This window comes from Mustela erminea, chromosome 7 (genome assembly GCF_009829155.1).
Source record: "Mustela erminea isolate mMusErm1 chromosome 7, mMusErm1.Pri, whole genome shotgun sequence".
Taxonomy (NCBI): domain Eukaryota; kingdom Metazoa; phylum Chordata; class Mammalia; order Carnivora; family Mustelidae; genus Mustela; species Mustela erminea.
In genome coordinates this window covers 105,910,243-105,936,059 of record NC_045620.1, presented here as the reverse complement: position 1 = coordinate 105,936,059, position 25,817 = coordinate 105,910,243, and the positions used below count along the sequence as shown (strand labels likewise).

Here is a 25,817-nt window from a genome sequence, read left to right as displayed (position 1 = left end):
AAACTTGATGCCCTTCTCCCCACTGGCTGCTCAGATGCTGAGTAGCAGGGCTAACTTGATGCAGTAAGGGTTGGCATGATGAGGGCCTCTGAAAAATATGATGGGCTCCTCCTGCCAGGACTTTTCTCCTTACCTACTCTCTCCAGAACTGGCAGACATGTCTCCTCCTCCCTTCATTACATGACTAGTGTGTCAGGGATCTTTCCAGGCCTTGAGGACTCAGCAGCCAACTGCCCTGCCTGAGTGGCCCGTGTGACTGGGTAGGATTCCTGTTTTCTGTCTTTGGCCATGGGTACCATCCTTAGGTTTCTTATTAACGTCTTCCTATGGGACCTGGGACATCCAAGGCCTCTTCCCCACTGCTGAGTGCTGATGGTGCCCTGCATGCTTCCTGGCTTGGGGACACCCTGGCGGGCACTTGGGGTGAGGGTCTTGCTGGACATGTATGTTGCACTGCCCCTCTCAGGCCTTCTGTGTTCTATCCACTGACTGTGATGGCAGAACACTTCCCGCGGTGGCCATTAATGCTCAGGAAGTGTCAGCTATTGTCGCCTGCCTTCGCCCCTGAGACTCAAGTGTCCTCCCCCCACCAATTACCACATTCTGGCGACTGTGCCTCCCATTGGGAGATTACTCAAGGCCCTCCTTCCTTATTACCTCACTTGGGCCCTCCCCAGCTCCCTTTCTTGTGCCCTGCCCCTCACATGCAGCCTGGTCCCTCATCAAATCCATCCTCCACCAATGACCACACCTAAATACTTGACTGCTGGGACCCTCCCAGGGCCTCCCAGTAAATTCTGTACTGGATAAACTTAAGCTCCTTCCCGCCACTTTGACGCTCATTCCTCTGCCTGGACCCTGCCAACCTCCACCCCACCCCTGTGCCTTCTCTTCTCCACATTGAGGCTCCGTACTCACCCCTGCCCTCCTCTGGGCTTCCTCACAAGCCGCCTGCCCACCTTGTCTCCACATTCATCTCACATCTTTGTCTTCCTTTCCTTGCCTGTTCATAGTCATCTTTTGAGATCTAGTTCAGGCTGTCCTCTCCTACAGGACACCTCTGAGTCTCTCCTTGAATAAGGGGCCCCCGATAAGCTTCTTGGAGCAGCCAGACCCCTCTTATTGTACCATCACTCTTGGTTTGCAGTTGTGAGTTCTTCGCACATAAAAATTGTGGATCCTTCATTTGGCATCTCCCCCTCTGAGAGTGCCTGGCTCTCTGCACAGGTTGCTTCAACTGACCTGAATGAAATTGCCTTATGTCATTACATCACACTTGGCCATGAAGCTGTTTGGAGCTTTGCTTTCAAACTTTCTGTTGGTCCCTGAAGCAGAAGTTCTATGATGTGAAGGAGTTAGTCCAAGAGCTAGCTGGCCAGGATGGCTGGTAGCTGATACCTCTCTTGGGTATTATTTAGAGGAATTTGCTACAACAATGAATTTCCTAGCTTTCAATATCAGTATTTTAAGTGTACCAGCCAAATGGAGTATTTTGGGTCTGCCTCGCCTCTTAAATTCTTTTAGGCCAAATGAGTAGCTTAGGCAGTCCAGGCTGGGTTCCCGGCCAGGCGGGGCCACAGCTTCATCGCTGTTAGCGTTCAACTGGATTCAGTCATTATCTCTGGTGATCTCTTTTTACTCAATACCTTTAAGAATAAAATTCCAACAATAACGAACACATACCCAGTTGCTTATCATGTATCACATGCTATCCTTAGTCACTTCTTTAACACCACAAGACAACTCACCAAGTTTCTGTTTGTAATTGATGTTTCCATAACACCTAGAACTGTGCCCCGCACAAAGTAAGATTTCACTCATATTTGTGGAATCAATGAAAGGGCGGAATGACACCTCCTGATTTCAAAAAACTTACCAAAGTACTGTCCTTATCAAAGAACGGAGTTCAGGGTAAGTAAGGACTTCAGATATTCCTGAGCAAATGACCACCACTATTTGTGCATTGAACTGTGTTTTTAATATATTCCTGAAATCTTGTTGCGCCAAAGTCTTGCTTGCTGGTTTTATGTAAAGCAGACTTTTGTGAATTGAATCCTGCCCTCTCACTGACTTAATAGTTTTAGAGATACTCTATCTGCAGTTCTTCTGAATCTTACCCTGAGGATGGGTTCCAATAATTCCAGTGAATATTACCTGTAAACAAATACCTCACATTTCTAGAACCATTGCCTATAAAATCAACATATTTAGAAATGAGGAATAATCTTTCCACAGAATCCCTTAAATCTTCATTTATCTTCTGGGTCAGTCTCAGTTTCTTCTATCAGATTTTCACAAGATATGTACCTTCTAGACTCTAACATACCTGCCTACAGAATGCTTCTCAGTTCCTCTTTGCAAGCAGACATGGGGGTATGATAAAGAATAAGAGTCACAGGAGGCACCTCTCTGTCTGTCCCTCAGCAGGGCCCATGTCCTGTGAGTTTTAAGTAAAATCACCAGCCAGCACTGCAGAAAAATCTTACCAGCCTTCTGCTAGGGGAGAGTCTCATAAGTCTTTCTTTTCTTAAAGCCTATTTCTTTCTCATTTCACACCCATTTCGTCCCTAGGGAATGTCTAGGGCTGTGTGTTTGTGTGTGTGTGTGTGTGTGTGTGTTTTAGGGAAATCAGCAGGGTGCTGATTTAAATGGTGCTCTGGGATTCTCTGAGAATCATGGTATGGCAGTCCAAAGCCCAGGATACAGGTGATGGATATATAGCGTAGATTGAGAATGCGATAAACTTTCTTAGGGCATTGGCGTGGACATTACTTATCATGAAAAGAGCATGACGTTTAGGACTACAGAGTACTGGGTTTGAATCCTAGTTCTGTCCTGCTCTGGGAGACCTTGACTTAGCTAGGTAACCTCAATTGGACCTCTGTTTTCCCATCTGTAAAGTGGGGATATGCTTTTCTATTTCATGGGGTTGTCAAAAAAATGAAATTAGAAGATAAATACAGAAGCTCTTTGCTTATTGAAATTGTTCAATACAATTGTGTTTTTCTTCATCTAGTGCCGATTAAACAAATGACGGTTTCCCTGTTTTTCCATTTGTCCCAGCTCCGTGGTTTCTCTTATGAGGTTTGGTAGTAGACTTGTCTATTTTCTATAGCATGAGGCCCAATGCAACATCGTTTGCATGTTCAGGTTTCACTGAGCAAACAAGGATATTCAGACATTGTAAGATTATTCTATGGATGGAAACAGGTAAATAAATATCTTGAGCCAAAACTGATTTTGTTGTTAAAGAAATGAAAAGGCAAGCCACAGAATGGGAGGAAATGTTTGCAATATGTGTATCTGACAATGGATGTTATTTAGAATAGGTAGTAACACTGAAAAAACAATTCAACTAAAAATTAGATGAAGCAAGCCAATAGAATATGCACAAAAGGTTTGGATGGACACTTGACAAGAAATATATGATCAGCCAATGCACACATGAAAAGATGCTAGTTATTAGGGAGATGCAAATTCAAACCATGAGGATACACCATTACGTATCCACTAGATTGGCTAATGTTAAAAAGACAGAAAAGACCAGTCATTGGCAGACATGGAACAACTAGAAACCTCCTACATTGCAGGTAGGGATGTAAAACTGCACAACCACTCGGGAAAACTGTTTGGCAGTCTCTTAAAAGTTAAAAATATATCTACCATATGACCCAGTCACTTCTCTCCTACATATTTACTGAAGGAAAATAAAGACATATGTCTCCTCCAAGATTTTTACATGAATTTCCATAGTGTTTTCTTTGTAATAGCCCTAAACTGGAAACAAGCAAAATGTTCATCAACAGTGAATGCAAAAATGAAGTTAAATATATGCATTGCATAGAATGGAATTCTAGTCAGCAATAAAAAGGAACAGCGACTAATCTATGCTACAGTATGGATGAATCTTAAAACAATGTGTTGATGGGAAGAAGCAAGACATAACATACTGTATGATCTTATTTCCATAAAATGTAAACTAATCTCTAGTAACAAATAGCACATTAGTGGTTGACTGGAGGTGAGGATCCATCAAGGAAGGGAGGGACTGTAAAAAGGCATCAGACATTTTCTGGAAGGTGTTGGAAATGTTCTGTAGCTTGATTCTGGTGTTATTCTCATGGGTATGTACAGTTGTCAAAATTCATTAAATGGCATGCTTTAAATGAATGTAGTCTGTTGTAAAATAAATTATCCTCAGTAATACTGATAAGGAAAAAAGATAAATTGTTTATTTAAAGCAAAAATAGCAATGAATTTTATAACATATGTAGAAGATATCGATAGATGGATAGATAGATGTTATATAATCTCAACAGTAGTGCAATGGGCGTGAGAATGAAATGGAAGTATCGTTTATTATTATCAGGTTCTTCGATTCTCTGAGAAGTGGTATAACATTATTGAGGGAAGAATATGTTAGGGGCAAGATGCATATTTTAGACCATAAAAATCCCTATAAAATAAAAATAACAGTTAAAACTCTAACAGTGGAATACTAAAACCTAGGCAATTAATCAAAAGAAGAAGAGAGCAGAGGAAAAAGAGAAGAAAGAACATATGGCACAAATAGAGGGAAAAATTGCAAGATAATAGTTCCAAACTCAATCATGTTGATAATTACCTTAGGTGTAAATGGTTTAAACACTCCTATTTAATTTGCTGATTGTCAGATGTGATAAAAAAAAAAAAAAACAAGACTGAACTAGATGCTTGCTGTAAGAAAACCAGTTAAAATATAATGACAAATAGATTAAAAGTGTGAAAATAAAACATTTACACCTGCAAACATTAACCATAAGAGAGCTGGAGTGTATATATTAATATTAGGTAAAATAGACTTCAGAAAATAGAATATTACCAGAGATAAAGAGGAACACTTCATAATGATAAAGAAGTCCACTCATCAAAAGGTCACAGCAATCTAAATGTGTGTGGACTCAGGACACCTGGGTGGCTCATTCAGTTATGCATCTTCCTTTAGTTCAGGTCGTGATCCCAGCATCCTGGGATGAATCCTGCATCAAGCTTCTTGCTCAACTGGGATCCTGCTTCTCCCTCTGCTTACTGTTCGCCCCTGCGTGTGCTCTCTCTCTCTCTCTGATAAATAAATAAATAAAGATATTAAAAAAATTTTTTTTAAATGTGTATGGACTCACAAAATAGCTCAAAATGCATGAAGCAAAAATGGAAAGTATTGAAAGGAAAAATTAACAAATCTAAATTTAAAATTTACAAATCTAAAATTATAGTGATAGGTGTATAGTGATATCTCACTGTTGTTGTGATTTCCATATCCCTGATGATTTTTGATGTTGAGTGTCTTCTCATATGTGTGCTAGCCATCTGAATGTCTTCTTTGGGAAAATGTCTGTTCTTTTCAAGTGCACATAGAACATTTATCAAGACAGACCATGTAAATTTAAAGGATTGAATTCATACAAAGTATGTTTTCTGATTAGAATGAAATTAGAAATTAGTAACAGTCACATCTGGAATAATCTATATATTAGGAAACTAGACAAGACACATAATTTATAGGTCAAAGGAGAAGTCACAAGGGAAATTAGAAAATATTTTGAACAAAATGAAAATGAAATAGAACATATCAGAATTTGTCGTGTACACCTAAAGCAGTGCTTAGAGGAGATGTTAAAATACTTACATTTGAAAAGAAGAAAAATAGAAAATCAAGGGTGTTAATTTCCATTTTAAGAAACTAGAAAGAAGGAACAAATCAAATTGAAATCAAGCAGGATGAAAGCGGAAATCACTGGAACAAGAAATAGCCAAAAAATAAACATAATTAAGCCCCAAATTTTTTTCTTTCAAAAAATAGATAAATTGATAAACCTAGATTAATTAAGAAAAAAATAGGCACAAATGATCAGCATCTGGAATAAATGAGAGGACATCACTACAGATCCTATAGACATTGAAAGGATAAAATTAAATATTATGGTTATTATTACTAGTGTCATATCAATGTAATGTCAATAGGTTTGACAATATATATGAAATAGAAAAATTATTGAAAGACATATGCTCCTAAAAGTGACTGAAAAAGAACTGGAAAATCTGAATAGCTTCATCTCACATTGCTGGTGAAATCTACCAAATACTTAAGAAGACATACCAACTTGACACAAACTCTTCCATAAAATGAAGGAGAAGGGAAAACTTTCTAACTCATTTTAGGAACATTACCTTGACACCAAAAACCAGACAAAGACATTATGAGAACAATATCCCTTGTGAACAAAATCTTAGGGAATCACATACAGTATATTTTACTATAAAATCATGTACAGTGATCAAGTAGTATTTATCCCAGGAATGTTAGGCTTGTGTGACATTTGGAAGTCAATCTATATGATTTGCCCTATGAACATTATAAAGGAGAAACATCATATAATCATCTCAGGAGATGACACTCCATTGATAGAGAACAGTCAATGAATCAACACCTCTAACTGCCGTCACTCTTACCAATCTCCAGAGTCTGAAGCTTCAGTTGAGAAGACCAGAAAGGCCATACTTTATGGTACTTACCATGAGTTTGAGGTGCTTAGGGGAAAGTCCCCAGCTCAGTGTGTTTACCACCCTTGATTAAAGACAAGTCCTGGAGTTTGGTAGAGCATAAAAAGAAAGAGTTCACTAAAGCTTTTAATCCTAGCAGTTGTTATAAACAATAACATTTTAAGAGAGCTTAAAAACAAGGTCTATAGGGTGTTCAAAAGAAGGGAACAAGAGTGAAGCCTGTACCTTCCGTTATAGTGTTTTGAAACATGGCAAAGAAGAAAGCCAGAGCTGGGGGCGGGGGGTACAGTTGGACGGAGGCCCATAGACATTGTGTTGCACAGTAGTCATGGCCACAGGTGGCCAAGAGTTGATGGAAAATGGTGACTTACCACTTTGAAGAAAGAAATTATTCCTACCTGTATACATTTCTATTGGTGCTATAAGTAATTGCCACAATCTTGGTGGCTTAAAATAACACAAATTTGTTATCTTATAGTTCTGGAAATCAGAGGTCTGAAACAGGTCTCAGTGATGAAATATCATTGTCAATAAGGCTGCATTCCTTTTGGAGGCTCTAGGGGAGAATTAACTTCCTTGCCTTTTCTAGCTTCTGGAGGCTCCCTCATGACTTGGCTTGAGGCCTGTTCATCCATTTCAAAGGCAGCAATGGCTGGTTGAGTCTCATGCTGCATTTTCCTGACTACTTTTTTGTCACGTCTCCTTCTCCTGCCTCTCTGTCACTTATAAAGACCCTCATGAGTACATTTGGGCTTCTGGTTATTCCAGGATAATCTCCCAATCATGAGAACCTTGATTTAATCATATCTAAAAATCCCTTCTGCCATGTGGTGTAACATATTCTCAGGTTTCAGGAATGAAGACCTGTCATCTTTGGAGGCCATTATTCTGCTTAGCACATTTTCAATGGGAGTAGAATTAGAAAAATTAAAAATATGAGAAACATGTAAGGCATTTTTGTGTGAAGGGAAGAAGGAGATAATTTGGAATATGATCTTACATGGTAGACTACAGCAGGGAGAGAGTTAGTTACACCGAGCGCCCATTTCTCGTGGGGTCAAGGGGTATGAAGACAGTTGCCGATGTGAGCAATGGGGTCTCTGAGGAACTGGCAGAAAAGTAAGCCTGAACAAGAAGCAAGGGAGAAGTTTTCCAAGAGGACAATGGCGTGGTAGAGCCTCACAGAGGCAGGGTGTAGAGTGACAGTTCTGAAGGGCACATGGAGACTTTGGTAGCATCTGAGGAAGGAGCAGGTGTCACAGTGGGCTTGCCTCAGATGTGCCTGTGCTGTGGTTCCCTGAGAGTGGGAGAGGGGGCGCTGCTGAGTCCCTCACGGGTCTGCACTCCTCTCGCAGGTATGCAGGATTCCTCCTGGACGAGGACATCTTCCATGGGAAGGAGTTTGTGGACAGTCGCCCGCTGCAGGCGCTGGTGGCAGGGCTGAAGGCCTACAGCACCTGGGAGAACGTCAGCTGCCTGCAGGACTGCCGCGAGTGCACAGGAGGCATGGTGAGCCCTGCAGGCCCCAGAGGTGCCAGCCCCACGCCCCCAGGTCCCCCTGCTGTAGCTTGGGTGATGTCAGCACTCTGCGCCTGTGAGCAGGGCATCAGCTTCAGGGGGAAACCCATTGTCTTCGTGACCCTGGGTGCACCAACCAGCCTTGCAATCTGTACATCTACCTCCTACCATGCTGCGTAGGCTGATGGGGGACCCCTGCATTTGTAAAATGCTAGCCCCCATGGCCTGGCCCATGGAGGCCTGCAGTAAATGTCATTAACTTGGTGGTGGCTGTCATTGACAGTATGGAGAAGGTCCAGTGGGGTCAGATGATGAAACCGATTCTCCAGTGTTTGAATCCCTTGGGAAGAATGCAAGAAATGACCCCGGGGTGGGGGGATGGAGAAGGGTGATTAGCCCCAGAAGAAGGCAGAAAGGGATGTGCCAAGCATCTAGAGACTACTTCGTGTGCCCCCAGCCCTTGGCCTCAGACTGGATCGTGCAGTGTGGGGCAGAAGGTGTGAGAAATCTGTTTGAGTTATTGAAGAGTTGAGGGGAACTCTGAGAACAGCTGAAATCTGTGCCCGATTCCACCACAACCTGAGGGCAGGGGTCCCTTTTAGGATCTGGGGAGTCTCTGTATCCTTATGGGGGCTTGGAGCTGGTAAGAAGGGGAACCCACGTAGGGTCTGTGAGGGCATGGCAGGTTGGATGTGGGGTTTGCAGACCTGTAATACTGTGGCATGGTAAGGCTATGGGGATTAGCTGTGGTGGCAGCCGGGGTTCATCCTCAGGTGACAGTCCTGCATTCATGACCCCCAGGGACTACACTCCTTCACTGGCATGTGGGATGGATGCAGGTTCTGCTGGAGCCTCCAAGAGACATTTCCTGGAGGAAGGAGGGGAGGAGCCCCTATTGGGTTTTTGGCCTGAGCTTGATCTGAACTTGGCTAAATATTATCCTATCAACAGTGGCCCCAAACCTACAGAGGAGGATGACGAAGTTTAGCCTCAGTGAGAAGGGATCAAGAGCAAGTTAAAGGCAAGGGTAGAAAAGAAAAGGGGAAGGATAAGTTTCCAGAAAGTCTGCTGCCCTGATGCTCTGTATCAGAGCCAGGACCAATGGAGGGGTGAGGAGTGAGGGATGAAGGGCAAGGAGTAAGGAAGGGCTGGACCTTCACAATAGGCCCAGCCTGAGAGTTTCTCCCACGTGAACAATACGGATGGAAATGAGGGCCTCCTGCGGAAGCCAGTGTGATCATTTCTCTTAAGGTGGCTGAATAAAGATGTGCCCATGAGGCAAGGAGGCCTCAGTTAGTTAGGTGTACACTCTATGTCCGTGACAATGGTGGGGGCGATAGTGGTGGACATGCCTGCTTTGTGCCCATGGATGTTGCATGTGAGTCCACATGGAAGGAAAGAGAATGCAGAACAAAGTAACAGCTGGCACTGGGGGCACACTTGGACCAGGCGCTGAGGTCCTCTGAGGCAGAGAGGTGCCATGGCTCATTGTGACTTTCCTCAGTGCCCTGACAAGGTAGGAGGCTCTTGCCACATGGCTGGTTTCCAGGTGTTGCTCCAGGGACGTGGCCATCTCTTGGAACAGGAGTTTGCTGGCAGCAGTTAGGAACAGGACTCTTCTGGGCACAGCAAGAAAGTTGAGCTTAGCAGGTGGGAGGTAAGACCGGAAGTGACCCCCCTGGCAGGGGTAGCCCACCTACGGGGGTTGGGACTCTGCTAGGAGTGCTGAGAGATGCAGATATTGTGGCTTCTGACAGGTGACTCAACCCAAGGGTGTGCTCAAAACCCCTGTGGTCTTCTCATCTTCCTCCCTTGCCTCATTCCTTGTGATGCATTTCATGGGCTGATGTGCCCAGTGGTTTCCTGCCCCTGGACCTTCATATCCTCCCAGATGACCTGATGGACAGACAGGATGGTGGACAGATGGACTGATGGAAATAGGATGGTGGATAGATTGGTTGATTGAATTATTGCCCCGTGCATTCATTATCTCTGATAATTTAGTTTCACTGGAATGTTACTAATTTGGCTCTTTGGGATTTAAGACTATGTATTTGAAAATGGAAAAGGGAAAAAGGCTGTTATATGTCTTACAGGCATTGACACTTAAAAAAGCAATCAGTTCTTCCTGTCTGCTTAGCTTACCTCGTGCCCGAGGGAAAGATTCAAGACACAGCAGCCTCCAGCGTTTGGTCTAGGCAAGAGTTCAACATCCCAGCAGTGTTGCTCTTAAACTGTTCTGTACAAACCTTTGGATTCTGAGGTTCTTTCCCTCCACATTGAATGTTTCCATATCAGTTGGTGGTCTATTTTAATAATATTATCACTGTGCATCAGGAAACCAGGAGAAAGTCTTAGGTTGGCTCTTTCTGCAGAAGTCTCAGCAATTGTTGCTTTCTTTGGGTGATAGGTTGAATGTTGCAAGAGTGACATTTAGTTGCTAAAAGAACATACTGCTAAGAGAAGCATAGTCTGTCACTTTTTGTGCAGAAAGCCTGGGATAAATAAGATCTCATACAATTTTTTTTCCAAAATTAGATCATCAAATGCACGATACTGGTTGGAAGTTACATAATTCATGTTCATGCAAGCATGTCATTGCCTTAATGACTTCTGATTAAGAGTCATTGTTCAATAATTCTTTTTTTTTTAAAGATTTTAGTTATTTATTTGACAGAGAGATCACAAGTAGGCAGAGAGGCAGGCAGAGAGAGAGGGGGAAGCAGGCTCCCCGCTCAGCAGAGAGCCTGATGCAGGACTCAATCCCAGGACCCTGGGATCATGACCTGAGCCGAAGGCAGAGGCTTTTACCCATTGAGCCACCTAGGCGCCCCCAATATTTCTAATTTCTGTCTGTGTGTAGAATGGTGTACAAGGTACATGCTCCCTGTCCTGAGGGCCAGGTAATGCAAGGCGGGACACTATACATTGTGCATGGAACTGCGTGGCCCTAAGATTTCAGTCAAATGAGTTTTCGGGGACTCGCACTCAAACCAGGTTGAAGTTACATGAAGTTACTCTCCTGATTAAAACAGCAAGACACCTGACATCAGGCGATGAGAGTGAGGAAATAAAATAAAATTAAATTAAATGAGACTTATATTTGCCCCAGTTTACTACCTCAAGAGTTTCTACACCATGCCTTCAGAGGGGCAACCAAGACAGAGCCCAGGGGACTCCCTGATTTGAAGACACCATGCTGAGAGTTGAGGGAGACAAAAGCATCTGGAATTCATGGGATAGAGTAGAAGACAGAAGAGAAGTTGTTGGTCAGAGAGAGAACTCAAGCATCTGCAGGGGTTCCCTTCAAACATTCAGCTGAGCACTGATTATTGCATGTGTGTGAGGGAAAGAATCACCTGGAAGGTCTGGAGGGAACAGGATCATGTCCTCACATGGGAATGGGAACAGTGCCTTTTCTCAAAAGCCAGCCTGGAATACTTTAAGACTCAGCCTGAGAAAAAAAGAAATGTTATGTATAAAAGAACAAAGTTAAGGATGACAGCAGATTTCTCATGGAAAAAAAAAATAAAAACAAGAAGTGGAGCGACATTTTAAGAAGTACTGAAGGGAAAAAATGAAGTTAAAATTCTATACTCTGAAAAATTATGTTTCAAAAACAAAACCATTATAACAAAGATGTGTTTGGACTTGCCAAAGTTGAAAGGATTCATCACCTGTAGACTTCCATTATAAGAAATATTGAAGGAAATTCTTCACACAGAGAGAAAATGATATTGGATAAAACTATGGATCTGCACAAAGCAATGAGAAGTACCCAAAATAGTAACTTTCTTTTTTTTTTTTTTTAAGATTTTACTTATTTATTTTAGGGAAAGAAAGCATACAAGCAGGAGATAGGGACAGAGGGAGAGAGAGAATTTCAGGCAGATTCCACACTAAGTGGGGAGCCCAATTTGGGGCTCGATCTCATGATCCCGAGATCATGACCTGAGTCCAAATCAATGGTCAGTTGCTTGACTGACTGAACTACCCAGATGCTCCATAACTTTCTTAATATATAAGATTTTTCTTAGTATTTGAATCTCTTTAAAATGTAATTGAGGTACACCTGGGTGGCTCAGTTGGTTAGTGTCTGACTCTTCATTTCAGCTCAAGTCATGATCTCAGCATTGTGAAATGGAGCTCCAAGGTGAATTGTGTGCTCAGGAAGTATCTGCTTGAGAGTCTCTCCCTCTACCTCTCCCTCTATACCCCCCCACTGATGCACACACACACACACTCTCTCTAATTAAATAAATAAATCTTTAAAATGTTAGGTAACTGACTCTCTTAACAAAAATAATAGCAATGTTGAGTGAGTTTTATAACATATATAAAAGTAAAATGTATGGCAAAATCACATAAAGGCCAGAAGGGGATAAAAGGAAGTACACTATTGTAAGGTTCTTATGCTATATCTGAGGTGGTATGATATCACCTGAAAGTAGACTGTGGGAAGTTGAAGACTTCTATTCTAAACCCCAAAGCTACCACTAAAATAATACAATGAAGAGTCATAGCTTATAAGCCAACATAGAAGTTAAAATGGAATTCAGTACTAAGTCCAAAAGAAGACGAGAGAAGATAAAGTAGGGGAGAATGAAGAGATTGTTCAAATATAAAACAAATAGCCATATGGTAGATGTAAACCAAACCATGTTCCTAAACACTTTAAATGCAAATACCCCAATTAAAAGGCAGAGATTGCCAGATTGGATAAAAAAGCAAGACCAACTATATGCGTATGAGAAATACATTTTGAATAGAAAGATCCAAAGAGGTTAAAAGTAAAAGGATGAAAAAAGATATGTCATGCTCACACTCATCAAAAGAAAACTGGAATGACTATTAATATCAGATAAAGCAGATTTCAGAGCCAAGAATATTGCCAGGGATAAATAAGTCCATTTCATAATGATAAAAGGGCCAATTCAAGAGGATATAACAATCCTAAACCTAATAACAACTTTAGCAGGCTAACAATAAGCAGGTTACTAACAACCTTAGCTTCTTTGGTCATCCCCACTTTGCCGTGAGGAAACAGGGGCTCCAAGCAGTTGGACTTGCCCAAGCTTCCACGTGTTGCCTGAGGATTTAAGGCCTGATTCATCTGACTCCAGAGTCCATGTCGGTATGGTGAAGCTATGCCCCAAGGCAGAGTGGGAAATCACACTGAGGTGTTTGGGAGGCTCTCCAAGGAAGTAAGCTCACCTTTACTGGGTAGAATGAACAGATAGCACTGGGTGAATGGGACCCCAGTGCTCCCTGCCCCCACACTTAACCAAAGATGAGGTCTGAACTCAGGGGCACTTAGTGCCTCTGGAACTCCAGACCTGCCCTTCCAAGTGATTCTTCATGCTGATGAAAGGCAGCCTCTTCCCATGTCAGACACAGCATATGTGGGGGCCCAGGATCCAGGGGCTGCGGGGTCTCTTTGCTTTTTATTGGCTCTAATTAGTTAATACTCATTAAGCATTTTCTATATATGTAGGCATCTTTGTAAGTGCTTTATATATAGTAACTTAGCTATCTCTCAAGTTAGGTGAGTACTATTATCAGACTGACTTTTCAAAGGAGGAAACTGAGGCCAGAAAGAGATTAAATAACTGGCCTAAGGTTAAGGGGCTAAAAAGTGGCAGAACCACGCTTTAAATGCAGAGAATCTGTCTCCAGAGGCCATGCACCTAGCCACTGTGCCATATGCAAACCAGTGTATCCTATGTTCCAGAAAATAGCGGGGTTCATGTTAATGGGGTGGGCACAGTCTGAATCCAGCATGCCACTTTGCAGCTGAGGGACCTTAGGCAGGTCTCTTCCATGCCTGAGCCTCTAATGAGTCTTGCTGAGCTGCTCAGAAGTTAACATGAAGTTGGATCCTCCTGTAATGGGGGAGGTTGATAGGCAGGACCAGACCCCTTTCCTCTCAGACCCTCTCAGGTGATTCCTGGCTCCTGCCCTTTAGTGTAGGGCTGAGGGAAGTAAGGCGGGATGAGGTTACATTACTCACCCCATACTTCTTTGGTAAGTCAGGGAGAGGCTGGGACAGGAGCTGGGATAGCAAAGCCTAATCCTGGCACACAGCCGGCACTGTTCCCAATAGCGAGTACTGTGTGCTTACACATGTTCTGCATTTTGGCTTTTAATCTCAGTGTGTAAGTGGAGAATCCAACTGGCCTCATTTGGACACAAAGAAAAGCCTTCACCTGCCCACATGGGAATGCTGGGAGTGAATTCTGCAAGCTCTGAGTGGTCACATGACCCGGGCCGCGGCTGCTTGTCTTTGCTTCCACCTTATTTCTTTAAAGATTGATGGTGTCAACCAAGTTCTTAGGACTGTTGCCATTTAACTGTACTTGTACATTGTCTCTTTTCTCCATACCCAAGCAAACTCACATTGAATTTCCTACAGTTGTCTGAGAGAGGAATAGGGCAGCAGAACCCCGAATGACAGAATGGTCTTATGGGGCTGCGTCATGAAGAGGCGCAGGGTGATAGGTGGGGGGGGAGAGCACTCATCACCAAAGGGGTGGGATCTCTTAGTCAGATCTCTGTGACCCTGGATCTTCCCACTGGGAGCCTCAGTTTCCTTATCTTTTAAAGCCTTGCCCATGAGAGTCTCTCAGTAAATGCTAGAATCTCCTCGTCTTTTTTCCTGGGTGTGATTGCACTGAAAGATCCACCTCGACCCATTAGACTCATGTGGGAGCTGCCTGGCTAGTGCTCCTCAGGGTGCAGGTTTGGAGAGTAGAAGCAAGTCACATCCTCAACAGATCTGTCTCCAAATCATCGGGGTCTGCAAAAACGGGCTTGGGATGAGGATAGGCTGCATGGTTCCTGCTACTCCTGTCACTGCAGTAGAACTTAACAGAAGCTCTAGCTGTTGACCTTGGCCCTGCACAGCCAAATTCTTCACAGGGACCTGTTACAGTATCCTTTTGCCCTTGCACGTTCCCTGTACCTGAATGCCCATGGCCAGGAGCCATGCTGTTTATGTTGTCCCCCTTGATATCAAGACTGGGAGATACCACTCCTGGGCTCACTGGGCCCTGAGGATTGGCCTCCACAACAGGATTTCAGGCTCCTCTCCATCAGGGTCCCTCTGTGAGAGCCTTCTCATTTCAGCCCCTGGCTGCTCCATTCTGTTTCAGAATCCTCTATGGGAGAGCAGAACTGGCTAAAGCAGAATAAAGAAATTGCTATACAAAATTGGAACAAGGGCAAGTCTCAGAAGAGATCTATGACCCAGCCTGATGATAAGGTTATCAGCAAACATGCACTGACCATTCCTTTCATGTTAGACACAGAGCTGCTGTTTGCTGTTTGGAGATGTCATCCAGCTGGGCCATGACTGAGTCATTATATTTTAAAGATTGCATAAGAGAACATTAAAACAATTACAAGTGTCTGTAAATTAAAAAAAAAAAGTGATATGATGCGGAGCCCCTCAGTTATTTAGTAGACTTAATCCTAAAACTAATTTTTCAGGGAGATTCAACACGACCTCATTTATCTGGCATTGACCACTTCTTGGAACAGAGCCAAGGCCTGAAATAAGCAAAACAGAACTCTGGGAATCCCAGAGAGATGACGTGAGGTCCGCGAGCTGAAGCTCAAACCCTTACTCATTCCTAAAGGAGCCTGGCCAGCTTCCTCTGGGGCCTGGTCATGCTTGTTGACTCTCATACTTGGTTCCTGGTTTCCTGAGGTGCTGCTGCAGAGTAGTAAGGCTAGAGGGACTCTGCATGCAAGCAGTTAAGAGTGCTGGTGACCAAAGAAGAGCCAGAAAAATGAGAAAAACCAGACTCAAAAATCCAAGAGTGCTGTTGGCCAAGGAAGAATCAAGTCTGGTGGAACATGAGGTCCTCTGGGCAGAGTGGGCTCTGTGCTGGAAGGCAGGCTGGTGCAAGGAGGATAGTCATTTGAGGGTCACCCCTCTGTCCTGTGCTGTAGATTTACTATCCCTGGAATGAGAGAGAAAGCATTTTTTTAACTGCCCAGCTTTTCATAGCAATCCCCTGGATGTGTAACTCTCGAAACAGATAAGGGGGTCAACCTGACTTGCATCTAATATGGTAGAGACCATTTTGCTACCCATCCAATTTCTTTTTTTTTTTTATTTCTTTTCAGCATAACAGAATTCATTGTTTATGCACCACACCCAGTGCTCCATGCAATACGTGCCCTCCATAATACCCATCACCTGGCTCCCCCAACCTCCCACTCCCCGCCCCTTCAAAACCCTCAGTTTGTTTTTCAGAGTCCATAGTCTCTCATGGTTCACCTCCCCTTCCAATTTCCCTCAACTCCCTTCTCCTCTCCGTCTCCCCATATCCTCCATTTTATTTGTTACACTCCACAAATAAGTGAAACCATATGATAATTGACTCTATCTGCTTGACTTATTTCACTTAGCATAATCTCCTCCAGTTCCATCCATGTTGATACAAAAGTTGGGTATTCATCCTTTCTGATGGAAGCATAATACTCCATAGTGTATATGGACCTCATCTTCTTTATCCATTTGTCTGTTGAAGGGCATCTTGGTTCTTTCCACAGTTTGGCTACTGTGGCCATTGCTGCTATAAACATTGGGGTACAGATGGCCCTTCTTTTCACTACATCTGTACCTTTGGGGTAAATACCCAGTAGTGCAATTGCAGGGTCATAGGGAAGCTCTATTTTTAATTTCTTAAGGAATCTACACACTCTTCTCCAAAGATACACCAACTTGCATTCCCACCAACAGTGGAAGAGGGTTTCCCTTTCTCCACATCTTCTCCAACACACGTTGTTTCCTGTCTTGCTAATTTTGGCCGTTCTAACTGGTGTAAGGTGGTATCTCAATGTGATTTTAATTTGAAACTCCCTGATGGCTAGTGATGTTGAACATTTTTTCATGTGTCTGACAGCCATTTGTATGTCTTCATTGGAGAAGTGTCTGTTCATGTCTTCTGCCCATTTTTTGACATGATTATCTGTTTTGTGCGTGTTGAGTTTGAGAAGTTCTTTATAGATTCTGGATATCAAACTTTTGTCTATACTGTCATTTACAAATATCTTCTCCCATTCTGTGGGTTGCCTCTTTGTCTTGTTGACCCATCCAATTTCTTAAGAAGAGACAGAGCCAAGAAAAATCCTGGCTGGTCCCTGGGTCATGTGGAGCTTGCTGTGCTGGTGGAGGATTCTAGGTACGGAGGTCATGGATCCAGCTGGCTAGTGTTGCACGTGTGGGTGGGGTAAGCATGGGCTGGGCTTCATCTTAATACCAAGTAACTGGGTAACTTTACTGGGTCATGCCAAGTCCCTGGAAGGGTTTCATGTATGGCCCATACTCAGAAGGGGTCCCAGGATCTGGCAGACCTCCTAAGAAGAGACTGGCTGGGATCCAAGTGCTGACCTCAGTAGAAAGGCCCTCTCTGTGGCTGCTATGACACCTTCTTCAGTCATACTCTTTGCTCAGCCCTGACCTGATTTTTCTAGACCACCAGTGGGTCTGTGACCAACTTCTTCCCTTTCCATTTCATTGATCAGAGGACCCTTTCTCTGGACAGAGTTAGGACCTTCAAGAACAATCTCAACATTTTGGGACTGTGGAGTAAATCCTACGTTTCTCCCCATTTCTGCTGTCACTTTCTGGTCATTATGCAGACAACAACCAGTTTGATTGTAGGGATTTAGAAAAACAGCACAGTAAAAATACTTTATGATGATAAATTATTTCCCAAATTTGAAAGAACCTTGCTCAAGATTAGAGGAATCAGCTCTCTTTTTTTCAAAAAAAAAAAAAAAAAAAAAGCTCTCTGTTTTTGACTCCCTGACATTCTGAGTCTCTGCTAGGTAAAGTGTCAGGACCTGTATAGGTGTTAACACCTGTAATACTCCCAACAGCCCTATGAGCAAGAATTATTATCCTTACTATTTTCCCCTGGATTGAAGAACTAAGGCCAGAGGTGAGATGCTGTTTCTCCAGAGCTAGTAGAAGATGGAGGCAGGTTTTGATTCAAGTCTCCCAAATCCAAGACTCTTGTCCTTGATTCAGGAGCTTACTGTTTTGGGGGTGTGGGATGATGGCTTTGTTTCTGGCCCCTGGCTTCCTTGTGAATCAATGTCCTATGCTGAGGCCCTTCATTTAACATAATCCATGATTTTAAAACAAACCTTTGTGTTTTGCTGTCAACCTGTGGTCTCTGGAAAAAATAATTTCCCTGTGAGAAAATCCACATGTCATATTTGCGCATGTCTTATGTTAGTAGGTCTTATCTCGTCAGGTAAATTAGAGTGGGAGAGTAGCAGGCAGTAAAACTGACCCTCATCACTGATAAAGAAAAGAGAGATTACCAAAATGACCCAAGCACAATCCATTTTATTGGTAACATTCTTTTGAAGATCTCAGCCTAAATTTCTTAAGGACATAAAGAAGGCGATTATAAATTTTATGTGGTATGGATAACATTCAGACATTTGAGAAGATAATGGATAAATCTGGCATTGATCCTAGGCCAATGTGCCAAATTTTTAATCTACTGTATTCTCATTTTACCCTCCCTTGAGATGGTTCAGAACACTCCAGAAGGATTCACCTATCACACCAAGAAAATAAAGAGGGGGAAAAAATGAAGCTTCACAGGTTGACTTTCTCATGTTATGATCATCTTAGTTAAAATCCTTTTGGGTGTGAGTTAGAGAGACTCATTTCAGACTTGCTCAGTCGAGAAAGGAGAGTACAGATTGAGAGAGAGAGAGACAGAGAGCCAAGAGATGAGATGTGTTCTGGAATCTGGGTCTCACAAGGACCAGGAACTGGGAAAGGGTCTGGAGGTGGGGCAGCAACTTCTCTTGGGTCCCATAGTCTCAGCCTTTGTGGAGTGTCTGCTCATTCTTGTTCCTCTGCATTTGTGGCTGCCCTTTGGCTATGAAGTTTAGAGCATCTCCATTCCGGCTCTACTCCAAGATGGTGTCTCAAAAATCTAGCCCTGAATCCCTGGCTCAGTTTGGGTTGTAATACTTCCCAACTTAGTCATTTTTGGCTCAGGAATGGTGTTGCATATCATGAACATGCCTCCCGATGCTTCACTAGTATGGGTAGTAAGACAGACATGGAACACATATATATATTATAGTATATGTGATAGCTTTCAAAATATTTTCTAACTAATCCTTTCAGGCTGTGTATAGATATGGAACTCAACTATTTGTGTTGATCTTATATCCAGCAAACTGTTGAACTACCATAATAATTCTAATAATCTGTTTGTAGTTTTTTCCATTTCCTGTGTAGACAGTCATATCACTGGTGACAAGTGATGGCTTGTTTCTTCCTTTACAATTATTTATATTTATTTATTTGTCATATTATGACAAATAAGTAACAAGGACCTCCAGTGCAATGGTTGAAAGAAGTGGTTGATAATAAGCACCTAAATTCTATTCTTGACTTTAAAGGACCTGTACTTCCTGTTTCACCATTAAGGATGTTATTTGATGTGGGTATGTTGCAGATATTCTTTTCTCCCCAGTTTTATTGAGAAATAATTGACATACATCACTGTATACATTTAAGGCATATAGCCTGTTGGTTTCATTTACATATGCTATGAAATGAGTACCACAATAGGTACAGCTAATGTCCATCTTCTCATGTAGATACAATAAAAAGAAAAGAAGAAAATAATAAAGGAGAAAATTTCTCCTTGTGATGAGAATTCTTAGAATTTTATACTCTTAACTCCTTTCCTATATATCATATAACAGTTTTACCTGTATTTATCATGTGTGTGTGTGTGTGTGTGTTTAGTTTTAGTTTTAGTTTTATTTATTTGACAGACAGAGATCCAAGCAGGCAGAGAGGCAGGCAGAGAGCGAGGGGGAAGCAGGCTCCCTTCTGAGTAGAGAGCCCGATGTGGGGCTTGATCCCAGGACCCTGAGATCATGACCTGAGCCGAAAAAGGCAGAGGCTTTAACAACTGAGCCACCCAGGCGCCCCTGTATTTGTCATGTTTTATATCATATCCCTAGTACTAATTTATTTTATAACTGGAAGTTTGTACCTTTTGACAACCTTCCTCCAGTTCTCCCTCCCTGCCTCTGCTAATGCCAAGTCTCACCTCTTTTTTCTGTGACTTTTTTTTTTTAAGATTCCATGTATAATTGAGATCATACAGTATTTGTGTTTCTCTCTCTGACTTATTTCACTTAGCATAATGCCTTCAGGGTCCATTCATGTTCTGCAAATGGTAGAACTTCCTTGTTTTTTATGGCTGAATAATATTCATCTCTGTGTGTGTATGTGTGTGCATATGTGTATACAACTTCTTTATCCAGTCATCCATTCGTTGACTATTTTCATAGCTTGGCTATTGTAAATAATGTTGCTATGAACATGAGGGTGCAGATATCTTTTCAAGTTAATGTTATCATTATCTTTGGATATATTCCCAGAAGAGGAATTCTGGATCATGTGGTAGTTTTATTTTTAAGTTTTTAAAAAGATTTTATTTATTTATTTGACAGGCAGAAATCACAAGTAGGCTGGGACTCTGGGATCATGACCTGAGCCAAAGGCAGAGGCTTTAACCCACTGAGCCACCCAGGTGCCCCTATTTTTAATTTTTTGAGGATCCTCCATACTGTTTTCCTTAGTGGCAGTACCAATTTATAATTCCACCAGGAATGCATGGCCCTTTTCTCTCCATCCACATTGGCATTTGTTATTTCTTGTCTTTTTGGTGATGGCCATTCTAACTAGCATGAGGTGATGATATCTCATTATGATTTTAACTCACATTTCTCTAATGACTAGTGATATTGAGCACTTTTCATTTACTTGTTGGCCTTTCATATGTCTTCTCTGGTGAAATGCCTACTTAAGTCTTTTGCCCATTTTTTAAAATTAATTTTTTATTTTTTTAATAAATATATAATGTACTTTTATCCCCAGGGGTACAGGTCTGTGAGTCGCCAGGACTTTTGCCCATTTTTAATTGGGTTATTTGTTTTTGGGTTTTCATTTGTTTGTTTGTTTGCTATTGAGTATGAGTTCCTTATCTTTTATATGTCAGGTATTAGCAGCTTATCAGATATATGGTTTGCAAATATTCTTTTTTTTTTTTTTTTTTTTTTTTAAATATTTAATTTATTTTTTTTTTCCAGCATAACAGTATTCATTATTTTTGCACCACACCCTGTGCTCCATGCAATCCGTGCCCTCTATAATACCCACCACCTGGTACCCCAACCTCCCACCCCCCGTCCCTTCAAAACCCTCAGATTGTTTTTCAGAGTCCATAGTCTCTCATGGTTCACCTCCCCTTCCAATTTCCCCCAACTCCCTTCTCCACTCTAAGTCCCCATGTCCTCCATGCTATTTGTTATGCTCCACAAATAAGTGAAACCATATGATAATTGACTCTCTCTGCTTGACTTATTTCACTCAGCATAATCTCTTCCAGTCCCGTCCATGTTGCTACAAAAGTTGGGTATTCATCCTTTCTGATGGAGGCATAATACTCTATCCCCAGGGGTACAGGTCTGTGAATCACCAGGTTTACACACTTCATAGCACTCACCAAAGCACATACCCTCCCCAATGTCCATAATCCCACCCCCTTCTCCCAAACCCCCTCCCCCCAGCAACCCTCAGTTTGTTTTGTGAGATTAAAAGTCACTTATGGTTTGTCTCCCTCCCAATCCCATCTTGTTTCCTTTATTCTTCTCCTACCCACTTAAGCCCCCATGTTGCATCACCACTTCCTCATATCAAGGAGATCATATGATAGTTGTCTTTCTCTGCTTGACTTATTTCGCTAAGCATGATACGCTCTAGTTCCATCCATGTTGTCGCAAATGGCAAGATTTCATTTCTTTTGATGGCTGCATAGTATTCCATTGTGTATATATACCACATCTTCTTGATCCATTCATCTGTTGATGGACATCTAGGTTCTTTCCATAGTTTGGCTATTGTGGACATTGCTGCTATAAACATTCGGGTGCACGTGCCCCTTTGGATCACTACGTTTGTATCCTTAGGGTAAATACCCAATAGTGCAATTGCTGGGTCATAGGGCAGTTCTATTTTCAACATTTTGAGGAACCTCCATGCTGTTTTCCAGAGTGGCTGCACCAGCTTGCATTCCCACCAACAGTGTAGGAGGGTTCCCCTTTCTCCGCATCCTCGCCAGCATCTGTCATTTCCTGACTTGTTGATTTTAGCCATTCTGACTGGTGTGAGGTGATATCTCATTGTGGTTTTTATTTGTATTTCCCTGACGCCGAGTGATATGGAGCACTTTTTCATGTGTCTGTTGGCCATCTGGATGTCTTCTTTGCAGAAATGTCTGTTCATGTCCTCTGCCCATTTCTTGATTGGATTATTTGTTCTTTGGGTGTTGAGTTTGCTAAGTTCTTTATAGATTCTGGACACTAGTCCTTTATCTGATATGTCATTTGCAAATATCTTCTCCCATTCTGTCAGTTGTCTTTTGATTTTGTTAACCGTTTCCTTTGCTGTGCAAAAGCTTTTGATCTTGATGAAATCCCAATAGTTCATTTTTGCCCTTGCTTCCCTTGCCTTTTGCGTTGTTCCTAGGAAGATGTTGCTGCGGTTGAGGTCAAAGAGGTTGCTGCCTGTGTTCTCAAGGATTTTGATGGATTCCTTTCGCACATTGAGGTCCTTCATCCATTTTGAGTCTATTTTTGTGTGTGGTGTAAGGAAATGGTCCAATTTCATTTTTCTGCATGTGGCTGTCCAATTTTCCCAGCACCATTTATTGAAGAGGCTGTCTTTTTGCCATTGGACATTCTTTCCTGCTTTGTCGAAGATTAGTTGACCATAGAGTTGAGGGTCTATTTCTGGGCTCTCTATTCTGTTCCATTGATCTATGTGTCTGTTTTTGTGCCAGTACCATGCTGTCTTGATGACGACAGCTTTGTAATAGAGCTTGAAGTCCGGAATTGTGATGCCACCAACTTTGGCTTTCTTTTTCAATATCCCTTTGGCTATTCGAGGTCTTTTCTGGTTCCATATAAATTTTAGCATTATTTGTTCCATTTCTTTGAAAAAGATGGATGGTACTTTGATAGGAATTGCATTAAATGTGTAGATTGCTTTAGGTAGCATAGACATTTTCACAATATTTATTCTTCCAATCCAGGAGCATGGAACATTTTTCCATTTCGTTGTGTCTTCCTCAATTTCTTTCATGAGTACTTTATAGTTTTCTGAGTATAGATTCTGTGTCTCTTTGGTTAGGTTTATTCCTAGGTATCTTATGGTTTTGGGTGCAATTGTAAATGGGATTGACTCCTTAATTTCTCTTTCTTCTGTCTTGCTGTTGGTGTAGAGAAATGCAACTGATTTCTGTGCATTGATTTTATATCCTGACACTTTACTGAATTCCTGTATAAGTTCTAGCAGTTTTGGAGTGGAGTCTTTTGGGTTTTCCACATATAGTATCATATCATCTGCGAAGAGTGATAATTTGACTTCTTCTTTGCCGATTTGGATGCCTTTAATTTCCTTTTGTTGTCTGATTGCTGAGGCTAGGACCTCTAGTACTATGTTGAATAGCAGTGGTGATAATGGACATCCCTGCCGTGTTCCTGACCTTAGCGGAAAAGCTTTCAGTTTTTCTCCATTGAGAATGATATTTGCGGTGGGTTTTTCATAGATGGCTTTGATGATATTGAGGTATGTGCCCTCTATCCCTACACTTTGAAGAGTTTTGATCAGGAAGGGATGCTGTACTTTGTCAAATGCTTTTTCAGCATCTATTGAGAGTATCATATGGTTCTTGTTCTTTCTTTTATTGATGTGTTGTATCACATTGACTGATTTGCGGATGTTGAACCAACCTTGCAGCCCTGGAATAAATCCCACTTGGTCGTGGTGAATAATCTTTTTAATGTACTGTTGAATCCTATTGGCTAGTATTTTGTTGAGTATTTTCGCATCTGTGTTCATCAAGGATATCGGTCTATAGCTCTCTTTTTTGGTGGGATCCTTGTCTGGTTTTAGGATCAAGGTGATGCTGGCCTCATAAAATGAGTTTGGGAGTTTTCCTTCCATTTCTATTTTTTGGAACAGTTTCAGGAGAATAGGAATTAGTTCTTCTTTAAATGTTTGGTAGAATTCCCCCGGGAAGCCGTCTGGCCCTGGGCTTTTGTTTGTTTGGAGATTTTTAATGACTGTTTCAATCTCCTTACTGGTTATGGGTCTGTTCAGGCTTTCTATTTCTTCCTGGTTCAGTTGTGGTAGTTTATATGTTTCTAGGAATGCATCCATTTCTTCCAGATTGTCAAATTTATTGGCGTAGAGTTGCTCATAGTATGTTCTTATAATAGTTTGTATTTCTTTGGTGTTAGTTGTGATCTCTCCTCTTTCATTCATGATTTTATTTATTTGGGTCCTTTCTCTTTTCTTTTTGATAAGTCGGGCCAGGGGTTTATCAATTTTATTAATTCTTTCAAAGAACCAGCTCCTAGTTTCGTTGATTTGTTCTATTGTTTTTTTGGTTTCTATTTCATTGATTTCTGCTCTGATCTTTATGATTTCTCTTCTCCTGCTGGGCTTAGGGTTTCTTTCTTGTTCTTTCTCCAGCTCCTTTAGGTGTAGGGTTAGGTTGTGTACCTGAGACCTTTCTTGTTTCTTGAGAAAGGCTTGTACCGCTATATATTTTCCTCTCAGGACTGCCTTTGTTGTGTCCCACAGATTTTGAACCGTTGTATTTTCATTATCATTTGTTTCCATGATTTTTTTCAATTCTTCTTTAATTTCCCGGTTGACCCATTCATTCTTTAGAAGGATGCTGTTTAGTCTCCATGTATTTGGGTTCTTTCCAAACTTCCTTTTGTGGTTGAGTTCTAGCTTTAGAGCATTGTGGTCTGAAAATATGCAGGGAATGATCCCAATCTTTTGATACCGGTTGAGTCCTGATTTAGGACCGAGGATGTGATCTATTCTGGAGAATGTTCCATGTGCACTAGAGAAGAATGTGTATTCTGTTGCTTTGGGATGAAATATTCTGAATATATCTGTGATGTCCATCTGGTCCAGTGTGTCGTTTAAGGCCTTTATTTCCTTGCTGATCTTTTGCTTGGATGATCTGTCCATTTCAGTGAGGGGAGTGTTAAAGTCCCCTACTATTATTGTATTATTGTTGATGTGTTTCTTTGATTTTGTTATTAATTGGTTTATATAGTTGGCTGCTCCCACGTTGGGGGCATAGATATTTAAAATTGTTAAATCTTCTTGTTGGACAGACCCTTTGAGTATGATATAGTGTCCATCCTCATCTCTTATTATAGTCTTTGGCTTAAAATCTAATTGATCTGATATAAGGATTGCCACTCCTGCTTTCTTCTGATGTCCATTAGCATGGTAAATTCTTTTCCACCCCCTCACTTTAAATCTGGAGGTGTCTTCGGGCTTAAAATGAGTTTCTTGGAGGCAACATATAGATGGGTTTTGTTTTTTTATCCATTCTGATACCCTGTGTCTTTTGACAGGGGCATTTAGCCCATTAACATTCAGGGTAACTATTGAGAGATATGAATTTAGTGCCATTGTATTGCCTGTAAGTTGACTGTTACTGTATATGGTCTCTGTTCCTTTCTGATCTATCACTTGTAGGCTCTCTCTTTGCTTAGAGGACCCCTTTCAATATTTCCTGTAGAGCTGGTTTGGTATTTGCAAATTCTTTCAGTTTTTGTTTGTCCTGGAAGCTTTTAATCTCTCCTTCTATTTTCAATGATAGCCT

At 41.8% G+C, this 25,817-nt stretch overlaps 1 protein-coding gene across 2 annotated transcripts in view; it reads left to right on the top strand.

Moving 5' to 3' along the window:
• ACOXL (acyl-CoA oxidase like) overlaps window positions 1-25,817 on the top strand; it is a 358,121-nt gene that overhangs the window by 177,542 nt on the left and 154,762 nt on the right. For both annotated transcript variants that reach the window (XM_032352781.1, XM_032352780.1), the window contains one exon: window positions 7,896-8,049. In XM_032352781.1, coding sequence (XP_032208672.1) covers window positions 7,896-8,049 — 154 coding nt within the window. The remainder of the gene's footprint in view (window positions 1-7,895; window positions 8,050-25,817) is intronic.